Source organism: Oculina patagonica, chromosome 2 (assembly GCF_052425735.1).
Source record: "Oculina patagonica isolate OP01 chromosome 2, crgOcupat, whole genome shotgun sequence".
In the NCBI taxonomy this organism is placed as follows: domain Eukaryota; kingdom Metazoa; phylum Cnidaria; class Anthozoa; order Scleractinia; family Oculinidae; genus Oculina; species Oculina patagonica.
In genome coordinates this window covers 8,202,453-8,222,152 of record NC_135759.1, presented here as the reverse complement: position 1 = coordinate 8,222,152, position 19,700 = coordinate 8,202,453, and the positions used below count along the sequence as shown (strand labels likewise).

Genomic DNA, 19,700 nt, shown 5'->3' with positions numbered 1-19,700 from the left:
TTAATTTAATTTTTATTACACATTCTAGAGAGCAAAAGGTCGTAATTTAAGTCACAATTAAGACAGGGTCTACAACAGAAAACCCTCGCTCTTGTTGCTATGTCCAAGAGAATCTTTTAACTTAAAGGAGATATGTCACCGGGATTTCGCAGATTTTTGGTCTTAACTGTTCTAAAATTAGTGGTAGACAACTTAACCCGTAAAAACATTGTCTTTGAACATCTAAAGGAAAATTTAACCTTTATTTGCGAATAGAAATCAAGCTACGGCTATAAATATTGAATTTTTGAGGAAGCGCTGAAACAACTTGAAAAGTTACGCGTTAAATTTTCAAGTTGCAATCCATTTCCACAAGAGCCAAATGCAGCCAAACCAGCCCTTCCCCCCCCCCCCCCCCCCCCCCGGGAGAGCGGCCGGAAAGGCCTCTCGCAGGCTACAACCAAAATGCTCGTTAACAGTTTTGCTTTTCTATAGCAATTTTTAATAAAAATGGACTATCACCTTTTAGGTTTTTTTAGACACAAATATAAATTGTAGCTGTTTAAAATTCTGTTTAACTCCATGACAAAGACCCTTTAAACTACCATAAAAAGAGAAAGAAGTCCAGTGATCACACAAAGCTTGAAGGGCGCAGCAACCGAGGGTGCATTTCCATAATAAGCTGACTCCCACGAGCGAGTTATCCCAGAATTACAGAAATCCTTGTCTTTACAGCAGTTTGTCTCACACCACGAGCTATCCACTCGATTTTCTGTCTTTCTGCACTTCTCTTCTGAACACCAGTCCGGGTTATAACAAGCCTTACTAAATTGATGCACTTGCTGCCCGTTCCGTTTAAACATTCGATGAGACATAAAACAGACCTTTGGAGGTTTGCACTCGCCGGTCTTTTTAGCGTGTTTGTTGCAATCTTCCCATGACATGCTGGAATAGCACTGTAGACAACGAAGGCATAAGGAATCTGATAAACAAAACAATTTCTAGTTCTTAGTATTGATTATTAAAATCTGTAAATCGTGCATAGAAGGCCCTCGCCCCTCAAATCAAATTACAAAACTAATCGACGTAACTGTTGTTATGTGGCAGCCATTTTGAATAATTTTAAATGAATGAGTTTTCGTTTCCATAACAGCCAATCACAGCGTATTTGCCGATTTTTTAACCAATCAGGCGTCACAACTCATTACTTGGTTTACACGTGGCTTCCCGCGTTTGGCACGGGTTGCATATTTGCGCGCTTTACACGGGTTTCATTTTTTTAGTGCCTATCTATATTTTCCCGCTAGCGCGGGTGACATTTTTCATGTTCTATTTATTTTCCATTTCTTGTTTTCGGCTTCGTTAAGCCAATGATATACGAATTTGTGAGCAACAAACGTTGCGACTGCTAATCAACGAATGTTGTATGATGTGATGCTAAACATTAACATGTTGCTCTATTTTGATCAACAATTCAAGATGACATATTTGTTTTCGCAACATTTGCACTATTTTTCAGTAAATTAAACGTCTTTCGATCTGGGAACTATCGGGTTCAACGTTGTAAAACATACCGGGAAAGACTCACTTAATGAGATAAACTTGAGAAATGCTCAGTATTGTTTAAACAGCGTTTATTAGAGATGTCAACCTCCACCCTCCCCCCCCCCCCATCCCAAACGCGCACGCACACACCGTCCACACAAACAAGATTGGCTAAGGCCCAGTCTCTACGTCGCAACTTTTTGATTGTCACCTCTTTTTGAAAACAAAACCCGATAAAAACCATTCATGCGAGAACGCGTTTGAATTTCTTGGAAAAGAACAAGCCAGCAAAGCAAATTTTAATACGAAAGCGAGATTTGTGCAGCTTGAAATACATTCGACGGGGCTTAAAGCGACGATAAATAAGGGCTTATATACTTGGTGGTGTTTATAGCTTTTTTTCTTTGTTTCTTTTTGTGTTGATTGACAATATTAAGTGAGCATCTGTTGTCACAAAGGCGCACGTGTTTAAAATAATAAAAGATACATTAATGTATACAACACACGCGGAAGAAATGGCTTTTTGCACGAACTTCATATCAAGAGTTCGTGCACACCCAATGCTATCGCCATATCACTTATTTCGCTCTTAGTCTCACAAGTAGGAACTTTGGCACAAGATTTAAATCAATTGAACTTACAAGAAAGTCATTGCTGAGCTAGACGAATTAGTACAAATTCTACTAATCTAAGTAAAAACGAAAGTTCACAAAAGTTCAAAAACTCGTTCAAAATAATCTCACGATCCTGGCGCCCCTCGTCAGCTTTAGTGCGTTTTCGTCGTATTAAAAACTTCTAAAAAAAACCGCACGGATTTTTCTTGAACGTCTTCCTGACCCTAAACTTCTCCTACGCTCCCGAAGAGTTGAGTACACTCTCGAGCAATTCAATTCCCATCCTTTTACGCATCATGATGTCAACTGTTGTTTTCAAGTTTAGCCCGGGGAAATAAATTCACGACATGTTAACGTAAAAATCGGATCTGTTAGCAATTTCGCCTCACCTGAAACAAGGCTTATAAACATCAGCAGCAGTAAAAATGACTTCATTTTTGTTCAGGCTTTGCGTAATTCCACGGCGATACAGAACTTACTTTGTGATGTGCACACAACTGAAAACAGCTCATTAATGAATATTATATGGGCCGTTTCCCTTTTTAAAATTGGCATTAACGTTTCACTCGTGATAAACACCCGGTCTTTATTGTAGTACAAATCGCGTCCCTTTTCTGTGAGCGACGCCAATTTGACCACGTAAACAAATCGCGTAGTTTGTATATTTGCATGAGTGGAAGGTTTACAGATTTACTAATCTTTGGACATATTAAAAAATACTGATCTCATCCAGGATTTACGACGGAATCCATCAGGGAATCGAGAAATATTAATTTTAGTTGGTCAAAATATCGAGTACCAGAATAATTTAAATCCTATTTCGTTATTTTCTGCCCTTTTTGAAAGCTAAATATGAAAGTCATTAACCGTGATAACACCAACAATATTTTTTTATCAGAGCCGAGAAGAACAACAGGCCGAGAAAATGAATTTCAAAGTTCCCAAGAACCATGTAAACTACAAGTAAAATCATATATCTCACGTGTAGCTATTTTGTAACTAAAATTTTAAGCGATTCAGTGAAATTTAGTGTATTTTGCGATTTTGCCAGTGTTTTATGGATCAGTTGTCAACGCCTAAATAAAAAAAAAAAAAAAAAAAAAAAAAAAAAAAAAAAAAAAACAAAAAAAAAAAAAAAAAAAAGGGTCGCTAGTGAAAACCAGGCTTAAATGACTACTGAAAATGTACAAAAGTCTGGCTCAATTTGACTACATGTCGTTAAGGGGAGGAGGAGCCTGCAAACGGAAACTTTGGTGACTACCTAAAGAGGCTTTGCCGGGCCGATTTATAAGCTGAATAAAACAGTAATCAGGGGAAGGGTGAAAGACGGAAAACAAAATAGAAAGATATTTTCAGGAGTAGATAGTTGCAGTTCCAAACATTTAAATTGTTATTGTTTTGATATATAATATGGTATTAATTTTCGCGAGATTAAATCTCGCGCAATGCATTTTTCGCGCGTATTTAATTTCGCGATTAGTTTGAAATCACGAAAATCGCGACAATTAGAAAGAATAAGGTAAATACGCGTAAATTCGACCATATAACACCGGTTCCTGGAGTTAGGCTGGCTCCCCGTGAGTATACCGTAGGTGCTCTTGCGTTTAAATGTGTCAAGGGACTAGCGCCCAATCAGTATCTGTGTGATCGTTTTGTAATTAACAAGCACGTTCTTTTGTGCATGACCGTAACACGTAAAAGAAGGACAGTTTAAATATCCCAGGTAATAAATCAGCCTCCGGACAACGCACTTTTTTATATAGGGATATTACGGTTTGGAATTCCTTACCACGTGCTGTTACTGTAGCTGACAGCTTACATACAGTGTACATTCAAGAAGAAACTGAGAGAGTTTCTCTTTGATAAACATTATTTTAGATAGGAGATTTACTTTTTCAAGTTTTTATCCAATATTTCGTACTTAGGAATTTTATCAAATCTTCTGTACATTGGGTCTGAAAGGTCCTGATTGGGTGACTTCAATCGATATCGCTGGACGTTTAACTTATAACTCTAGAATTAACAATCCGATTTAACGGTAAATATTGTGAAAAAGATAAAGAACATGGCGTCGGGGTATTTCAGTTGTAGAAGACGAGAAGTATGTGTTTATTTTCAATCCGTTTTCGCCCCGTATTACTCTTCTTGTGGTTAATCAAGTACCAATCGGACTTATAGCCTTAAAGAGCACAATCCAGTGCCGTAACCAGACCTTTGCCATAGACGAGGCAAGATCGCGCTAGTAGGTTCTGGGGCATGCCCTCCAGAAAATTTTAAAATCTAGAAGCTTTGAATCTCTTTCAGAGACATTTTTCATGAGGTATTTCCTGAGAAAAAAATAATCTTGTTCAACCGGAGATCTGATTTTTCCAATAAAACATATTTTGTTTTTAATTTTGAGTAAAAATTTAGACGAGGCAAGTGCCTCGTCTTGCCTCTTGTTAGTTACGGCCCTGCAATCACGGGGATTTTGCTAAATCTTTGATTGAAACGATGCTAAAAATATGACTTAAACTACCATCGCCGGTTTTTCAAAATGGTCACCACCCTTGAAGGGATTAATTTGAAAACGTCTGCCCGAAATTTTCAATTTGAGATCAAAAATCTTGTGCATGAGAAACAAAACTATATCCTTTTCTGGTTGATAATTTTGAATGTAAAAGAACGCTATGAACGGGCTTCAAAGAAGCGTGATAGGTAATTTTTTAACTATCATTATAAAAGGTAGCCTAACATGGTCTAACATGGAGCGAGTGCTTGAGTTTCACAAATTGAACAAAGAACAAATTTTTGTCAACAGTGCAACTGATTTCGCAGTTTACAGAATACACCTCAAAAGTCTGATAAATTGCTTATTTCGCGGGACGTCAATTTCGCGATTTGGCCAAAAAATACGTTTAAAGCTTAACGAACTAAATTTCGCGAAAATTGTCAAAATACTGGTCTGCATTAACAAACAGTTAGTCTCAAACTTGACACATCTGATTAATTTTCCACAGTCAAACTGTCAAACAGTTTGACATGTTCCTTTTCAACAAAGTAGTGTTAGTTTTTATGACGACTGTACCAAGATAATTATGTAGTAAACTGTTCGTAACGTTGATTTATTCTAACGATTTTATTTATATAGAAGCCGGGTATTGATGTTCGCGTCGTTTTTTTTTTCCGAGAACCTTTTTCCGTCCGTCTTTATAATTAATTTCGCGAGTTTGTGAAAATCGCGAAAATTAAGTCTCGCGATAATAAGTAACAATAACGTAGCTTAACATGGGGTGAGTGCTTGAGTTTCACAAATTGAGAAAAAAGCTCATTCAAATTTTGAAGTCAACAGTGCAAATGACTTTGAAGTTTACAGAATACGCCTTCAAAAGTCCGGTAAAATGTATCTCCCTATTTTAATAATCAAAAGAAAGTCTAAAAAGTGAGTTATTAGTGTTTCGAACAACATACTTGTTGTTTAATTATGATGTTTTAAGGCTGAATCAATTAGTTTAAAGTAAGCAGCTTCGCACACAAGGGCTTCGTATTGTTAATGGACTTTTAACACCAACATCAAAAGTCATATTCTTTAGGTACAAATGTGGTGTTTTTTTCTTTTAGTTGAGCTGAAATCATTTTAACAAATGATCACTTTATTTATACAGGTCGCATTGATCCTTACAGCAAAACAATACGTATTAAATGTATTTAGAAAACACCCCGCGCTAAAAGCCAAACTTCTAAGCTCGAATGACGCACTGAACGAGCACGGGCCTTTGACGTAACCAGCGCGAGCAAAGAGAATCTTCATTTTGATAATCGAAATGAACGAGTAATTTTCCTTTCTTTTTCTCGGAGTGTTTTCTAAAGGAAATATAAAATATTTTCTCCGTGACTGTATCGATCGCGAGTTATAGAAACACTCGTAAAAGTTTGAGAAAATTTTTAATGCAGTGGAACCACTCGTAAGCAACTCATATCCCACGACAATTTTCGATGTCCGAAATTAACCTCCACTCTTGTTTATTTTAACGTGATAGCAACAGGAAAAATGTTTTCTATTTTTAAAACAATAGCGACAACACCTGAAATTATAGAATATTACACACTTTTTAAAAATAAGAATCTTTTTATAAGAACGTCGAGGCTGAAAAAAGGCCAAAATTTAAGAACATGCATCCTAAGAACGTGCCCAAGGCTGAAATTCGGTTAAGAACAAATTTTATCTTTCCTATTTGTTGTGAGTGACAAATATATTTACGAAATGAATACATGTTTATTCAAATCCTAACCTGGAACCAACATTAATATTGTCATCAGTCATTGCTGATGTGAACATGTACAGTTCGTTTAGAAATGAATTAACTGCAATTAATACCACTTTGTTTTCAAAATTTAAAAACTAAGAAGATTTAAAGAACATTTTAGGCTCAAATCTTCGAAAACGTTAATAACATTCAATTCAGCCTCGGCTGAAAATTAGACGTTCTTATTTAAAAAAGAGTGTATTAGGAAAGCTTATTTTTTCTGATGACCAAAAGGGTTACTTTCTACCGGCCCGCCCAAAAAGAGGCCAAGAATAGAACTAACATAATCATTGCTCAGAAATAATGCAATTAAACTGGCATCTTCGAAAGCCATCTATGAATTGATTTGCGACGTATTTATTAGGCGACTTTTACCTTTAACCTCCCCCCCCCTTCCCCCCCTAAAAAGCTGCAGCTGTAATAACCATGACTTTCAAGCTCTTTTTTCTAATGAATTGGCGCACAAAGTAACATTCGGTTGTTTCAAAAGATTTTGTATTCCTAACTTGCGACACTTTTATTTAGCTGGGTCTTTACTATAAATATTATCAACGCTCCGAGCTCTGATCAAAATAAACAAAAGAACAAAAACTGAAAAATGGTTGGATTCTCAATTACACAAAAATTCATTTAGCTAACACTTACTAAGGCGCACATTTCGCTTATGTTTACAGAGTTTGATGCTTACTATTTGACCAAAGATGTATTCGCACTTTGTGTTTCAAACCCTTTCTTTTCGTATCCAAATTTCCTTGCACCTCAGAACCACAAAAGCAAAGCTGTATATACAACTATTGTATTTGGTGCAATGAAGTGAGCATAAAAGAAAACGCCTAACCGAATTTCGTCCTCTTTCAATTTGTGGCTGTTTAGTGAAGTTTCAAGAGAAGTGTTTCATTGATTAATTTCACAATGTTGTCGACAATTTTAAGTTTGGTCTCGCTCTTTGCTTTGTCTTTGGGTTTGTATTCAGTAACCTGGATTTGCTTGTTTTTGAGATAACATAAATTCAAGGTTTTGATTTTAAAATGACTAACATTTTCTTTCAGGTTGTTCGGACAATCTGAATAACTGCTATGTTTACGACCGTATGGGAGTCTGCTACACGCCGAAACATTTCAAAATTATGAAGAAATACTGCGAAAAAACGTGTAATCTCTGTAGTAAGTATTTTTTTTTTAATTGCTTTCACATTTACAGTACATTATATTTACTGTATTTTTACAATACATTACAGTATGACAAAAAAGGTAAAATAAAGTTCTCGTATTCGAGTACAAAGTGCCAATGCAAATATAAAGGGCTCCAAACGTTTCGGTATTGGCCCTTCATCAATGGAAGTCAAGTTGCTGTTTCGTTGAAAAACTTGCGCCGTAAAAACAGTATTAATACGGCCTTACAATGTGCTTACAACTAACTGTAGCAAGTACCGGCGTGTTAAAAGGGCAAAGAAGTGAATTTGATGCAATAGTTGAGGGGCTAAAGAAGCAAGTATTTATTGTTATAATGTAAAAAATATACTAACGTTTGCCTTGACTAACGTTTTCAATCTATAATCAATCTACTTATTTCGTTTTAAGATGTGACCGCGCCTGAACTACCTCCGATACCGGTGCAGCCTGGGAAGCCTTTGGGTAAGTGAAAATAACTGAAAACGTAGTTTTCCATTTTCCATTGAGTCCGCCCTGAATTAAAAATAAACTTGCCGTTGAGGCCCTTTACTGGGAGATGGGGCTGTGATATGGAACCATATGTTAATTCAATTTAAGAGTGTCAGGGTGGAAATCAACGTGGCTAAGAGGAGGAAATGTTATATAAAAGCGTAAACAAAACGAAGCCTCTCGTTTTCAGAGCTTTTAGTGTTATTGCTGATTTCATGGCTTGTCCAGTTACAAAGGGCAGAGCGTAACCGACTTAGGCATAAATTATTTAGACGCTGGATAGTGGATAGAACAATCCTGAACATTCATGCGTTCATAAATAGCTTATTATCACCGCCTAACCGGTTTTTTCTTTCTTAGTGAAATAATGTATGAAAGGGCTTTGTCAAGTATTTTAACAGATTATTTGAAGAGACAAAAATGTGTTTTCTGGGAAACTTAAGACAAAAATGGTCATTGTTATTGACAATTGCTGTATCAGAGCACTGAAAATGCGAACATGCGTCTTTGGCTGCGGATGGCTTGGATGGAAATGGGTTTCAAATTGAGGCTAGGCTTTTCAAGTTGTTTTAACGCGTCTTCAAATTATCGATATTTTATAGCCGTTGCTTGATTTCTATCCGCAAATTAAAGTACCGTTACATCTTCCTTTAGATGTTCAAAGATAATACTTTTCATAGGTTAAGGTACCTGCCACTAATTTCAGAACAGTTTAAACCAAGAATCTGCGAGGTCCCCGTGATGTAGCCATTTTAAGTTCTGCGTGGGATGAGAAATGTACTTAGGTGACAAAGATTAATCACTTTAGATATTCTCTTTCCAATATCAATAGAATGTCAAATAGACATGTGATGAGAATTACGGAAATTATCAACTAGGGGGTGAAATACTGAAATAGATGTTGTTTAGTTTTAACTTTCAGTTTAAAACGCGCGCTTTCTTATTTTCAGGTGAGTGTGGTAGGTCTGTGATTCCTCAGGGCCGTGTTATCGGGGGCACAGATGCGGTACACGGATCCTGGCCCTGGCAGGTAGGCCTGTATCGCGGAGATGACGACTCTAAATTCTTCTGTGGTGGATCTCTTATCAGACCGGACTGGATCCTCACGGCTGCGCACTGCATTAGTGACAAATTAGCAGTCGGCGACTATCGCATCCGCGTGGGGGACTGGCATCGATTCTACGCCGACGGCACAGAACAGGTCCGCAACGCATCCAAAGTCATTAAGCATACACAGTACAATCATCCATCGCTTATCAACAACGACATTGCCTTGATCAAACTCGACCGTCCCGTACTGTTAAATAGCCACGTGAATACAATCTGCCTTCCTCAGCGAGGTGCCGATGTCGCTTTAGATAGCACATGTTACATCACAGGTAAGATTGAACTTGTTCGAAAGCCGTGATTTCGGTCGTCACGTGGCGCGCTTGAAATGCGTTGCGTGACAGCCATAAAGCCAATGGGTTATCAAGTAGCTTTTCAATCAAAATTCCGTTACTTAGATGAGCTTGGCATGTGGTTTTTGATAGGAATCTTGCTAACATATATGGCATGATCCAGATGACATTATGACAATAAAAATTGTAAACTTTGCGCTAAGAGCACCTTTACCTCATGCTGAAGTAGGACGCGCTAGGATTTTTCGAGAGGGTTAAAGAAAGTACTGACATTGAATTTGTTTTGTCAACGATCAACACTTTTCTTTGTAACTGATAACGCCTTCTAAAATTAAAGATATAAGAAATAGTCACAGTGTAATTAAGTTCAGATTGATCAATGTTGTTTTTTACTGTTGCAATTTTTCGTACGTACGTTTAGAACCAACTACCCATTATTATCCTTGAGGTTTCTATGCAACCTCAAAATGCCGTCGAAGGATTGTGTAAATATAAATATTTTAAATATATTAATGAATTCAAGATAGAGAAAGAGATGTTAGAATATTGGAGGGGGAGAATGAAGATTTAAATTGGAACAAATGTAAAAAAAAAAAACGTAAAAAGACAGGAGATGCGACTTGCTTTACTCGTTTATAGTTTCTCTGTAGGGTTTATAACGCCTGTACTACATTTTGAGAGGAATGGAGTAGACTTAAGTTAAATAACTGACGGTGACAACGTTGTAACTTTTCTCTGTAGGGTGGGGTAAGGTGAAACATCCGGGAGGTTCCTACCACAAACTACAGCAGGCCCAGCTCCCGCTCGTCTCCAACGCCGAGTGCTCAGCGAAACTTGCCGCGTCGCCTGTGGCGGGAAGATTGAACATCACCAAACAAATGGTTTGCGCCGGAGACCTGGATCCCAACGATATGCAAGGTGGTTGCCATGGTGACAGTGGTGGACCATTCGTCTGCAAGGACTCGACATCCGGGAAGTTTGCCCTTGAGGGTGCTGTTAGCTGGGGGTCTGGGAACTGTAACTTTGTTCAACAGAACAAACAGTACACAGTTTTCGCTCGTGTCAGCGAATTCCGCGATTGGATTGATCAACAAATTGCCACAAACTAAACTCAATAGTCACATACCTTATGTTACTGATTTAAGCAGGAACTTAATTTCGCGAAAATGGAAGAAGCAAATAAAGCGAGACATAAAATTCGCGATTTGGCAGAAAAATCGGGGATAGTATACTGACGTCAAGTAAATGAAAGGGTCTTATTGGCAAGGTATTAAATTTCGCGATAACTAGTTTCGGAACTTGTTGCTGTTTTTTCGTGGGGCTTTAGTTTCACGATTCTTTTTGCCAACGTGAAAATAAGTAACATTAAGATACATAACGGATTTGACAAATACATAATAAGCCGGTATGAGTGTTCCAAGTTAAGCTTTGCTAAAAAATGCTGTACTGGCTGATAGATTTAAAGACAATAAACGGATTTGAACAAATGCATGTGTAATCTCCCTTTACTATTACCGTAATGATTCGATTTAGCGCCCTCCTTCCAATAAGCGCCCCCTTCCGATAAGCGCCCCCCTTCGAATGTGTTTTTGTCAATAACGCCTCTATTCCATGCGCCCCCCCCCCCCATTCTAATAAGCGCCCCCATTCTTATAAGCGCCTCTATTGTAATAAGCGTTCCTATTGTGGATAACTGCCTCTACTGAAGTCATCGACGTCGAATAGATAAACTCATCAACATTCACCGTACCGTACATGTATATATTTACTGCTAAAATGAACAATTCTTTTGAAAGTAACTAACCTTTTAACAATTTTTTTACTGTACAGTTGTGTTTTTGTAATTTTAAATTTAAAAGTTGTTTTGAACGTTGTTTCTCAAAAATATAAGCGCCCTGTCCCAAAAGCGCCCTTCCGATAAGCGCCCTCTTTTGAGGTGCCAAAAGTAAATAAGCCCCCGGGCGCTAAATCGAATCATTACGGTAACTTACTGAAATATCCTCAGCCCGAGAAAATGACCCCCCACCCCCTCTCCCCGAGTATAAGCCCTTCAAATTGTCCTCTGAATACACTGAGACAACGAGATCACTTTTTAATACATTCAGAAACTTTAATGGCTGACAACTGAAAAGCAGTTCGTAATGATTAGTAAGTTTTACAATATATGTACACTTAAAAGTTTTGTCGGCATAATCCCTTTTAAATATTAGCCCATCCATAAAAAAACACGGATTAAAACTCCTCCCACCTTGAAAAACAGGCCACCAAAGAAACCTTTTGAACACATGTGTGTATTTTTGGGCGACAAAAATACACACAAGATAGCAGAAATAGAGAGAAGCTGTAACTTAGGAACTAGAAGCAGATGATCCTTTGAGACGTCCTTTGAAGATCTTGAAACAGATCATTAAACCACTTTGAGCTCCAAAGCTTTTAGTTTCCTTTTTAGAGCGAATTTTAGTTAAGACCCGGCTTGAGATTCGTAACGGCCTGATTTTTTATTTTCGCGTCGGTATATCTGTAAAATCTTGAGGGTCCAGTAAAACTATCACTTTCACAGATGTTCTTTCAGTGTAATTCGTGTTTTAATGTCCGAAATTTTTGTCCGAAATTTGTCCGAAATGAGATAAAAATAAGTATCCGAAAATTAAACGTCCAAAATTACATGTCGAGCTTTAACGTCCGAACTTTTTTTGCAAGTAATGTAGTAGAGTTTGTTTCAAATTAGCCGGCAATCAATGTATTCAAAATGGCCGCCCTATACAAATCTTTGTAAACTGACGCAAACATTTGGCGGTGACTAGCTAAAACAGTGGAGGTGACGTCTGGCTGCCGGGAAGATGGCTACTTATATACAAATAAAATGTTTTTTAAGCTTGTTTTCCTGGTGAGGGAAAAGCCCCTACACATATATTGCATCCGGCCCTTCATATTAAAACAAGAGTTTCAAAAAACACGCAAATGGTCCAGTCCTTCAATTCCCAGGCCCATATTGGACTGGTTTTAAGCCTCAATCGAGATAAACTATGCACAGAGGAGCGAAAAAGTTAATAACAAGGCACGCTTTACACAGCGTGTACAGCGGCAGACAACTGAACGCAGTTAAAGTGTCCCAGAAAAGATAAATAGTTTTCGATTGTTTACAATATTTTGAACGAATACGAAAAAAGGTTAATTCGCCATGAGAAAAACAACTTAAACAGGTGGTACTGTCGAGCAACTGGCTTTATTCTGCAATTAAGCCGACTTCTAAATCGACGTTTTTACTGATTTCCAAACATGTTCTCTTTTCTTTCCAGCTTTAATAGTAAAAATAATAACAATAATTAATTCTGCTTGAGCTTTTGTTTGCTGGTGTCTAAGTGCATATGTCTTGCAGCGAAAGATGGTTTAATTCATTAGTGCGTGTTTTGATCAGTTAGTAGCGCAGGTTAGCTAAAAAAAACTGACTAAGCTTCAAAAATTACATAAACGAGAGTTTGTAATATGAATTTGAAGTGTTTATAAAATAAAAACAGAAAAAATGTATATTTTCTCCCGACAACTGTTTTGGTTTTGAGCGACACGTTGAGAACTAAGCAAATTATAATCTATACCGAATGCAAATTTGGAATATCCCCTTAAGCTGTGATGCTAAATCAACATAAAATTTCGTTTAGTCGAAAACAGCGAAATCCCTTTGTAACGCCGGCATAAACAGTTTTATTGGTATACGCAGCGAAAAAACATCCGCGTCCTGTTCAATTAGCCGAACATGTTCAGCAATATCGTATAATTACCTCCGCCGATAAATGTGATCCACTCCGTATCTCTGAATACCCGCCAACTTTTCGGTCACGCAAGCCGTTCTACAAAACTGGTCTGTCTTATTGATTCGCTGGCAGTATTCAGTAAACATGGAGGAGTCGCAACGCGCCGACCGGTTTGATATCAGCCATATTGTCTTGGCGGTCTTTTACGCCGTTGTGATATTAACCGGTATCTTCGGCAACTCGTTGGTCATTGCCGTTGTATGGAAAACGAAAGCGATGCATACAGCAACGAACTACCTGCTCGTGAATTTGGCAGCGAGCGATATTCTCGTTCTGTTATGGTGCCCCAGCACTTACAACTTCGCGATAGTGGGCTCGCTACCTGAAGGACAACCAGGCGACTACCTCTGCAGATTTTTCATCGGTGATCCAATGGACACTTTGTGTCTCGGCGTAACCCTCTTCACGCTAACCGTACTGGCTGTAGAACGCTATCAAGCTCTTGTTACCCCGATGACGACAAAGTACAAGCTCACAAAGAAAAGTGTGATTTACGCCATTGCGTCAACGTGGATTGTATCTCTGCTAATAAGCATCCCGGATTTTGTGTACACACATGTCGACCACATAACAGGGAAATGTGTCTCTCCGCTAGGCCCAGATGTGGATACAGCCAGCGGCAAAGCTACTTATGTCGTTGCAGCTATTAGTCTGTACATTCTTCTACCATCCGTTGTCATCACGTTCTGTTATTTTCAGATTTTGAGAGGAATGTTCATCACAAACACTATTTGCGCAGGGCCAGCCAACGGAAATTCGGAAAAGAGAAAGCTTGCTGTTCTCATAATTGCTGTTACTGTTGCTTTCTACATCTTGTTTTTACCTTTTGCGATTTTTATGGTTCATGTCGCTTTGACGAAACATTTACCTGCTGCAAAAGGGGAAAGCGAGACAGAAATGACAGTGCTAAGAGTTCTAACTTTTCTAATCGTTGCTAACAGTTCTCTTAACCCGGTACTTTATGCGTTCCAAAGCGAAAACTATCGGAGAGGATTCAAAAATTTGTTTTGCTCTAACAGCTCCGTAGCAAGAATACAAACTTTTCCTCTACAGGAGATAAGCCATAAGCCGGTTCACCGTGTTAACAGAGTAAATCCAGAAGAAGCGAATACGAAAGTCGACGACGGTTGAAAAGTAAAACTTGGAGAAGAGTTTTCTGCACTTCACATCGACTATCATCACGGAAAACTCTCTTCGTCCTTTTCGACCTAAGCGCTCTGGCGCGCACCCTGTTGAAAAAAGTTTTCCTATTTTAAACAAATTTGAGACGCAAAGCGACGATTGAGAAAATAACTTTCCTTCTCTCGCAAGCTTCAGTCGACCGCCTCGCCGCTACAGCTATTTTGCGTCAGTAGAAGTGGAGGAAAAAACTTCTGGGACAGCGTAGCCCGCGCGAGTCGGCGAGAACACATTGAATTGACGGTCAAACTGTAGCCGGACAGTTTAAACTTTCATTTACCCTCGTTCTTGACCGAGACATAACGTTAAATTATTTATATGTTTCTGTTATTTTTCTATACGAAGCCATACTACACTAATACCACACATTTAGGTAAAGTGTTGATACCGAGTAATTCGTTGCATTGTACATATTTTATATTGAAACATTGTTACTGAACCATGAAAAGCAGCGTTTCTAGCTACTGGCGAGTAACCCAAAATATTTAACCTTTGATATAGATATATAAATATATGTAACACCAATGCATTTGTAAGTATCAACTCATCGTGCAATAAATCCCTTGCGTACCGGGATAATATACATTTAATTTTAATCCGGTAGGGCGTAGTTACTGCATGTGTTGTTTAAAACGAAGACACGAAAGCCAATTTTACGCGACATAGGCTAATTTTTTGAAGTGATTCGCTGTTGGACCACTTAAAAAAATAGTTTATTGGACAGATGTTAATTGAAAAACAAAAAACGTAGCTGTCTTTTAATTAAATACATTGCGTGCATTTTAAATGACAAAAGTGAGCTATCAGAAGATTTTCAAAGCCCAGATAATCGTTGATAAATGACAGATCTTAAGAAAGTGCTGCTCGAAAATGTACCCCTTATGGAGATATTCAAGTAGAATATTTTCATTCCAACGCCTTTAGATATCCGGTAATTGGATTGGCCAAGCTCCCACTGTGTAAAAATTACCCGGAATTTCATTAATCTCGCTCGAAAAACTCCGCTTTTTGGCAACTAAGACAAATTAAAGTGCCTTTGCAATATCTGAGCATCTTATCGAAAGATAAGTGCTGACAGCGGTCACTCGAAGTAGCAGCAGATGATAAAGCGAAGATTCGCGGGATAAGAAGCGATAGATAAAGGACAAAACATGTAAAATAATTAATGTTCTTTATATCGGACATGAAATGCACCTGCCATCGCAGGCGTTAAAGATCATGTTGTTTACTTTGCAATAGCGGATATGAAAACATACTGTCATTATCATAAGAGCGTTCACGGGTACATTGAGGACTGAACGCTCTTATGATAAAAACTCTTGAATTGAACCTGAAAATGTTGTTTTAAATGTTCTTTTATTTCAATAGGCCTTATCACGGTTTTCGACGTTTTGAGGAGTAGGCATAGCGGGTAGAAATTACAGTGTTTGAATGGGAATCCAACGGCAAATATCTTTTACAGAAATTAAATTCTGGACAACTTATGAATTGTAAAGTTAAGAAACTTGGCAAAAGTTTTTATTCGCCGAGTTTGAAGGATGTAGCTGGGCCAGAAAGCATAGAGTTACGTTTTTATTTTCCCATACATTTGTCTATATTTTTTTCCCGCATGATTGACGCGGTTTGCGGGAAAAATCACAGACAAATGTATGAAAAAATTAAAAACGTAACTAAACACTTTCTGTTATTCAACCCTTTTCCTACTCGTCAAGATGGCGTCGAAAACCGTGATAAGGCCTATTCGAATTCAAGGCCCTGTTGTACTCAATTTCTCCAGAAAAAAAACCAGATTACCTAAGATAAATGACAGCTCTTTTGCTCTTTTTGCTCGCCCGCTCCTCTCGCCCCAAAAAAATTCACCCCCCTAAAAAAGAAAAGAAGGGGCGAAAGAGAACCAGCCTAAGCCACTAGTTGTTAAACGTGAAATCCCTGCTAAAAATATTTCCAATTTAAATATTTTTGTTCTGAAGCAGCCTCCCATTAGAAAGAACTGTCACGGCACTGCATTAATTGCACTTCTGGCGTTGCTAATTTTTCTCACTTTTTTTGCCAATGCCCCCACATCCAAAATGTTGGCAGTGGCTTGCCTTGTGGAAATGATATATTAGAGAAGCGGGATGCCGGTGAAGATGAACTAAATATTAAAGACAATTAAAATGATTCATGTGTTTGTTATCGGAAACGAAATACACCTGCTACATCCGGCATAATGGTGTTGCTTACTTAAAACATGTCTTAAAATACGTGACGATAGAGCGGTTTTCATTGAGTGTCGAAAGAAATTCGTGTTAGCTTTGGTTTTACATAACTACGCTTAGGCGATAGGTTTAAAGGTCGGGACACACTAGGACCACTAGGCGACAAGTCGCTCAAACATGTCGCGGCGACAAGTTGCTGCAACATGTTGCCTCGTGTGACACTGGTGCATTTTTGCGACAATCTTTGTCGCTGCGACAGAATGGCTGCGGTCACATCTACGACGTAACTAAAGTTTAACTGTAGTCTCAGTTACGTGACGTCCCACTATAGTTAGTGCTTTCTGTCGTCTTTGCGGTCACACCAATGCAGTTACTTGTTGTTCTGATTAGGTTGTGAATAATTTGGTTTTAAATTAGTTCATGACACCCTGTTGTTCTGTGTCGTGTTCCTCTATTTTTTTTTTTTCACGCTTTCGGCGAAAAAAAGAAGTAGGAGCTAGAAAACGAAGAATAAAGCTTATTGCCTTGATGAAGTATTTCTTGGCTGTTATTTTTCTTGTCCTTCCCTTGACGCTTTGTTTTGCATTTAGTCTCTCGCTGTGCGGAATTGTCGCATTCTGATTGGCTTTTCGTTGTAACTAGACTACCCATACCGTTGGGTTACTTGTTAGTGTGTAGTTGTCGCGGGCGTAATTCCTCTGGGGCGCGGCGGCCTCGAATAGCTACTTAGTAACGCCGTCCTAACTATAGTTAGCAGTCAGTGGACCGCAGCAATGTTGTCGCTGCAATCAGTCGCACGAATTCAAACTCGTTTAAATTCGTGCGACTGATCGCAACGACAAAATGAGCGAAAGCAGCGTTGTCGCAGCGTGTGCACACTTCTGCGACAAGTCGCTGTGACAAAAATTAAAATAACCAATGAGAGAGCGTCGTGTATTTTATTGGAAAACTAGTCACATTCCCACTCTTCAAAATTCGCTGCGTGTGCAACGAACAAGTGCTTTGTCACAGCGACTTGTTTTGAAGTAGTACGCACGGAGCGACTTGTCGCAGAGACCTGTCGCTGCGACTTGTCGCCTAGTGTGTCCCGACCTTAAAAAAACTCGCGCAAATTTTTCACACCTGTTCCATCAGAAGTAAAACCTAAACCAATCAAACCAATCGTGACACGCTCGCGCACGTTTCCCCGCGCTTCGTGCCGACTGTATGTATTTGCTTCGAGTTATGATTGTTTCTCTGGGTCGTTCGCGACCTTTGCAGGTTAAATTCGTTTATTAAATTCGTTTCCAGCATGGTTTAATCTGTTCCAACCTGAAGATAACAGTTTTACAATGACATAAGATAACTTGAACTCATTAAAAGGAAGTCCAATAGATTGTTATCTTCAGGTTGAAACAGATTAAACGGATTTAACCTCAAAACGCGTTTAACCTGCAACAGATACCTTGGGTTTGGTTTTATGGCTCTCAGTAGATGAATCTATCAGAAACATGTTTTACTTCAACCAAATGCCGATAAGCACATCCGCCGAAAAACAAGAAGACAAGAAGAAAAAAAAAACGGGTTGGAAGTCCCTCGAAAGTACCGTAACGGTATAAAATACAACAAAACAAGCGATCCCGCGTAGAGGGGGGGGGGGGGAGTATAATTGTAAGAAATTACATAAAACCCTTCGAGGGTGTTTGTTAAGATTTATCCTAAATCTGAACAAAAACACTCCAAGGGGTTTATGTTGTGGGTGGTAAAATAATCTTTAGGAAGCCTACATCACAAAATGGCTGACAGGAAAGGAGGTGCTCAATAAGTTGATAAAAATGCACGTGATCTAAGGAAAATTGCCATGGGCCCACTAATTTGAAACGCTTTTCAAATGTATCCAACCCATTTTTAAACGAAAACTTCTTTTAGACGATGAGTAACCCCGACCACCCCCTTAAGTAAGCCCACTAAAAAAGCCTTTTAAACAAAAACTTAACCCACTCGGCTTATCGTAGTTTTACGATATTCGTTGCTGGGCGCCACACAACGCTTCTCTGACACAAGTGACATTTTCTGTTCCATCTACCTATCCCTGTAGTGTCAATTAGATTTGGCGCGTGTTGCCAATAGAGCATGAGCTATGATTGGCCAGGCGTTAAATTTGGCGCGTTTTGTTATCGATCCACAAGATACAGACTGTGATTAGATGAACGTTTTGAATTCAATGAAAGCGGGAAGTACATTGTACGAATTGCATTATGGTTTCAAATCCAATTTTGCTGGCTGTGGATGCTGGGAAGCATACAGTCGCACTTTCAGTTCCATACATTTAATTGTCTGTGGAAGAATTTCCAGACAAATGCATTGAAAGCTACGACCAGAACGCTATATTCCGCCAAAACTGATCAGAATACCGTATTTACTCGAATAAGCGCCGCAGCGTTTATTAAATTTTTCGCGCCACAAGTGCGGCGCTTATTTAAAGGCGGCACTTATTAAAAATTTGGACGCCACGAAGAATCAAATATTTTGCAGTTATCGAAAATAGCGTCTTCTGATTGTCAGTATTGGCCTCTTGCTGAAGAGAGAAGTAGCGCTGGCTGTCCTGGCAAAGTCTGCGGCCTTCACAACATTAATTTTACAGAGCTACGTATTGTAAGAATGTTGGATAGAAAACTAATGGGCGAGCAGTAAAACGATTACTGTGAACTGCAAAGCATCGCTCTTGATAAAAAGAAATATCCAAGTTTGTTTTAGAGTTGCTTTAAAGCGCAGTTTTTAGTAAAACGGAATTATTCGAATAAGCGCCGCGTCGGGACTGCGGCGCTTATTCGGGGGCGGCGCTTATTAACTTTTTTTGTCCCAAATGCGGCGCTTATTCGAGGGCGGCGCTTTTTCGAGTAAATACGGTACCAAAAAATTCTGTTTTTTCTCTTCCCCACCCTACCCGAATATAAACTTATCTTTAGATTTGACCCCTTATAACCCCTTTCAAGTAGTTATAGACTGTATTTTATCCACTTAAAGTAACCTCAGACTTGCGATGT

The 19,700-nt window shown here is 38.7% G+C and overlaps 3 protein-coding genes across 3 annotated transcripts; 2 read left to right on the top strand and 1 right to left on the bottom strand.

Moving 5' to 3' along the window:
* Positions 1-447: 447 nt before the first annotated feature.
* LOC144641759 (uncharacterized) lies at positions 448-2,645 on the bottom strand. Its single transcript, XM_078500786.1, has 2 exons — positions 2,528-2,645; positions 448-961 (listed from the first exon to the last, which is right to left on the bottom strand). The coding sequence occupies exons 1-2, from the start codon at positions 2,571-2,573 to the stop codon at positions 576-578; spliced, it is 432 nt and encodes a 143-aa protein (XP_078356912.1). The 5' UTR covers positions 2,574-2,645; the 3' UTR covers positions 448-575.
* A 4,639-nt stretch (positions 2,646-7,284) lies between these two features.
* On the top strand, positions 7,285-10,963 carry LOC144641758 (chymotrypsin-like elastase family member 1). Its single transcript, XM_078500785.1, has 5 exons — positions 7,285-7,385; positions 7,474-7,587; positions 8,005-8,058; positions 9,036-9,464; positions 10,227-10,963. The coding sequence occupies exons 1-5, from the start codon at positions 7,337-7,339 to the stop codon at positions 10,592-10,594; spliced, it is 1,014 nt and encodes a 337-aa protein (XP_078356911.1). The 5' UTR covers positions 7,285-7,336; the 3' UTR covers positions 10,595-10,963.
* A 2,394-nt stretch (positions 10,964-13,357) lies between these two features.
* On the top strand, positions 13,358-15,453 carry LOC144642870 (QRFP-like peptide receptor). The gene has a single exon (XM_078501963.1). The coding sequence runs from the start codon at positions 13,382-13,384 to the stop codon at positions 14,426-14,428; it is 1,047 nt and encodes a 348-aa protein (XP_078358089.1). The 5' UTR covers positions 13,358-13,381; the 3' UTR covers positions 14,429-15,453.
* The last annotated feature ends 4,247 nt before the right edge of the window (positions 15,454-19,700 follow it).

Coding starts and splice junctions, on each gene's coding strand:
- LOC144641759 (XM_078500786.1), bottom strand. CDS start 2,573: ATGAAGTCATTTTTACTGCTGCTGATGTTTATAAGCCTTGTTTCAG. Junction 962..2,527: donor GTTTATAAGCCTTGTTTCAG/GTGAGGCGAAAT, acceptor TTTGTTTATCAG/ATTCCTTATGCCTTCGTTGT.
- LOC144641758 (XM_078500785.1), top strand. CDS start 7,337: ATGTTGTCGACAATTTTAAGTTTGGTCTCGCTCTTTGCTTTGTCTTTG. Junction 7,386..7,473: donor GCTCTTTGCTTTGTCTTTGG/GTTTGTATTCAG, acceptor ATTTTCTTTCAG/GTTGTTCGGACAATCTGAAT. Junction 8,059..9,035: donor GCAGCCTGGGAAGCCTTTGG/GTAAGTGAAAAT, acceptor TCTTATTTTCAG/GTGAGTGTGGTAGGTCTGTG.
- LOC144642870 (XM_078501963.1), top strand. CDS start 13,382: ATGGAGGAGTCGCAACGCGCCGACCGGTTTGATATCAGCCATATTGTC.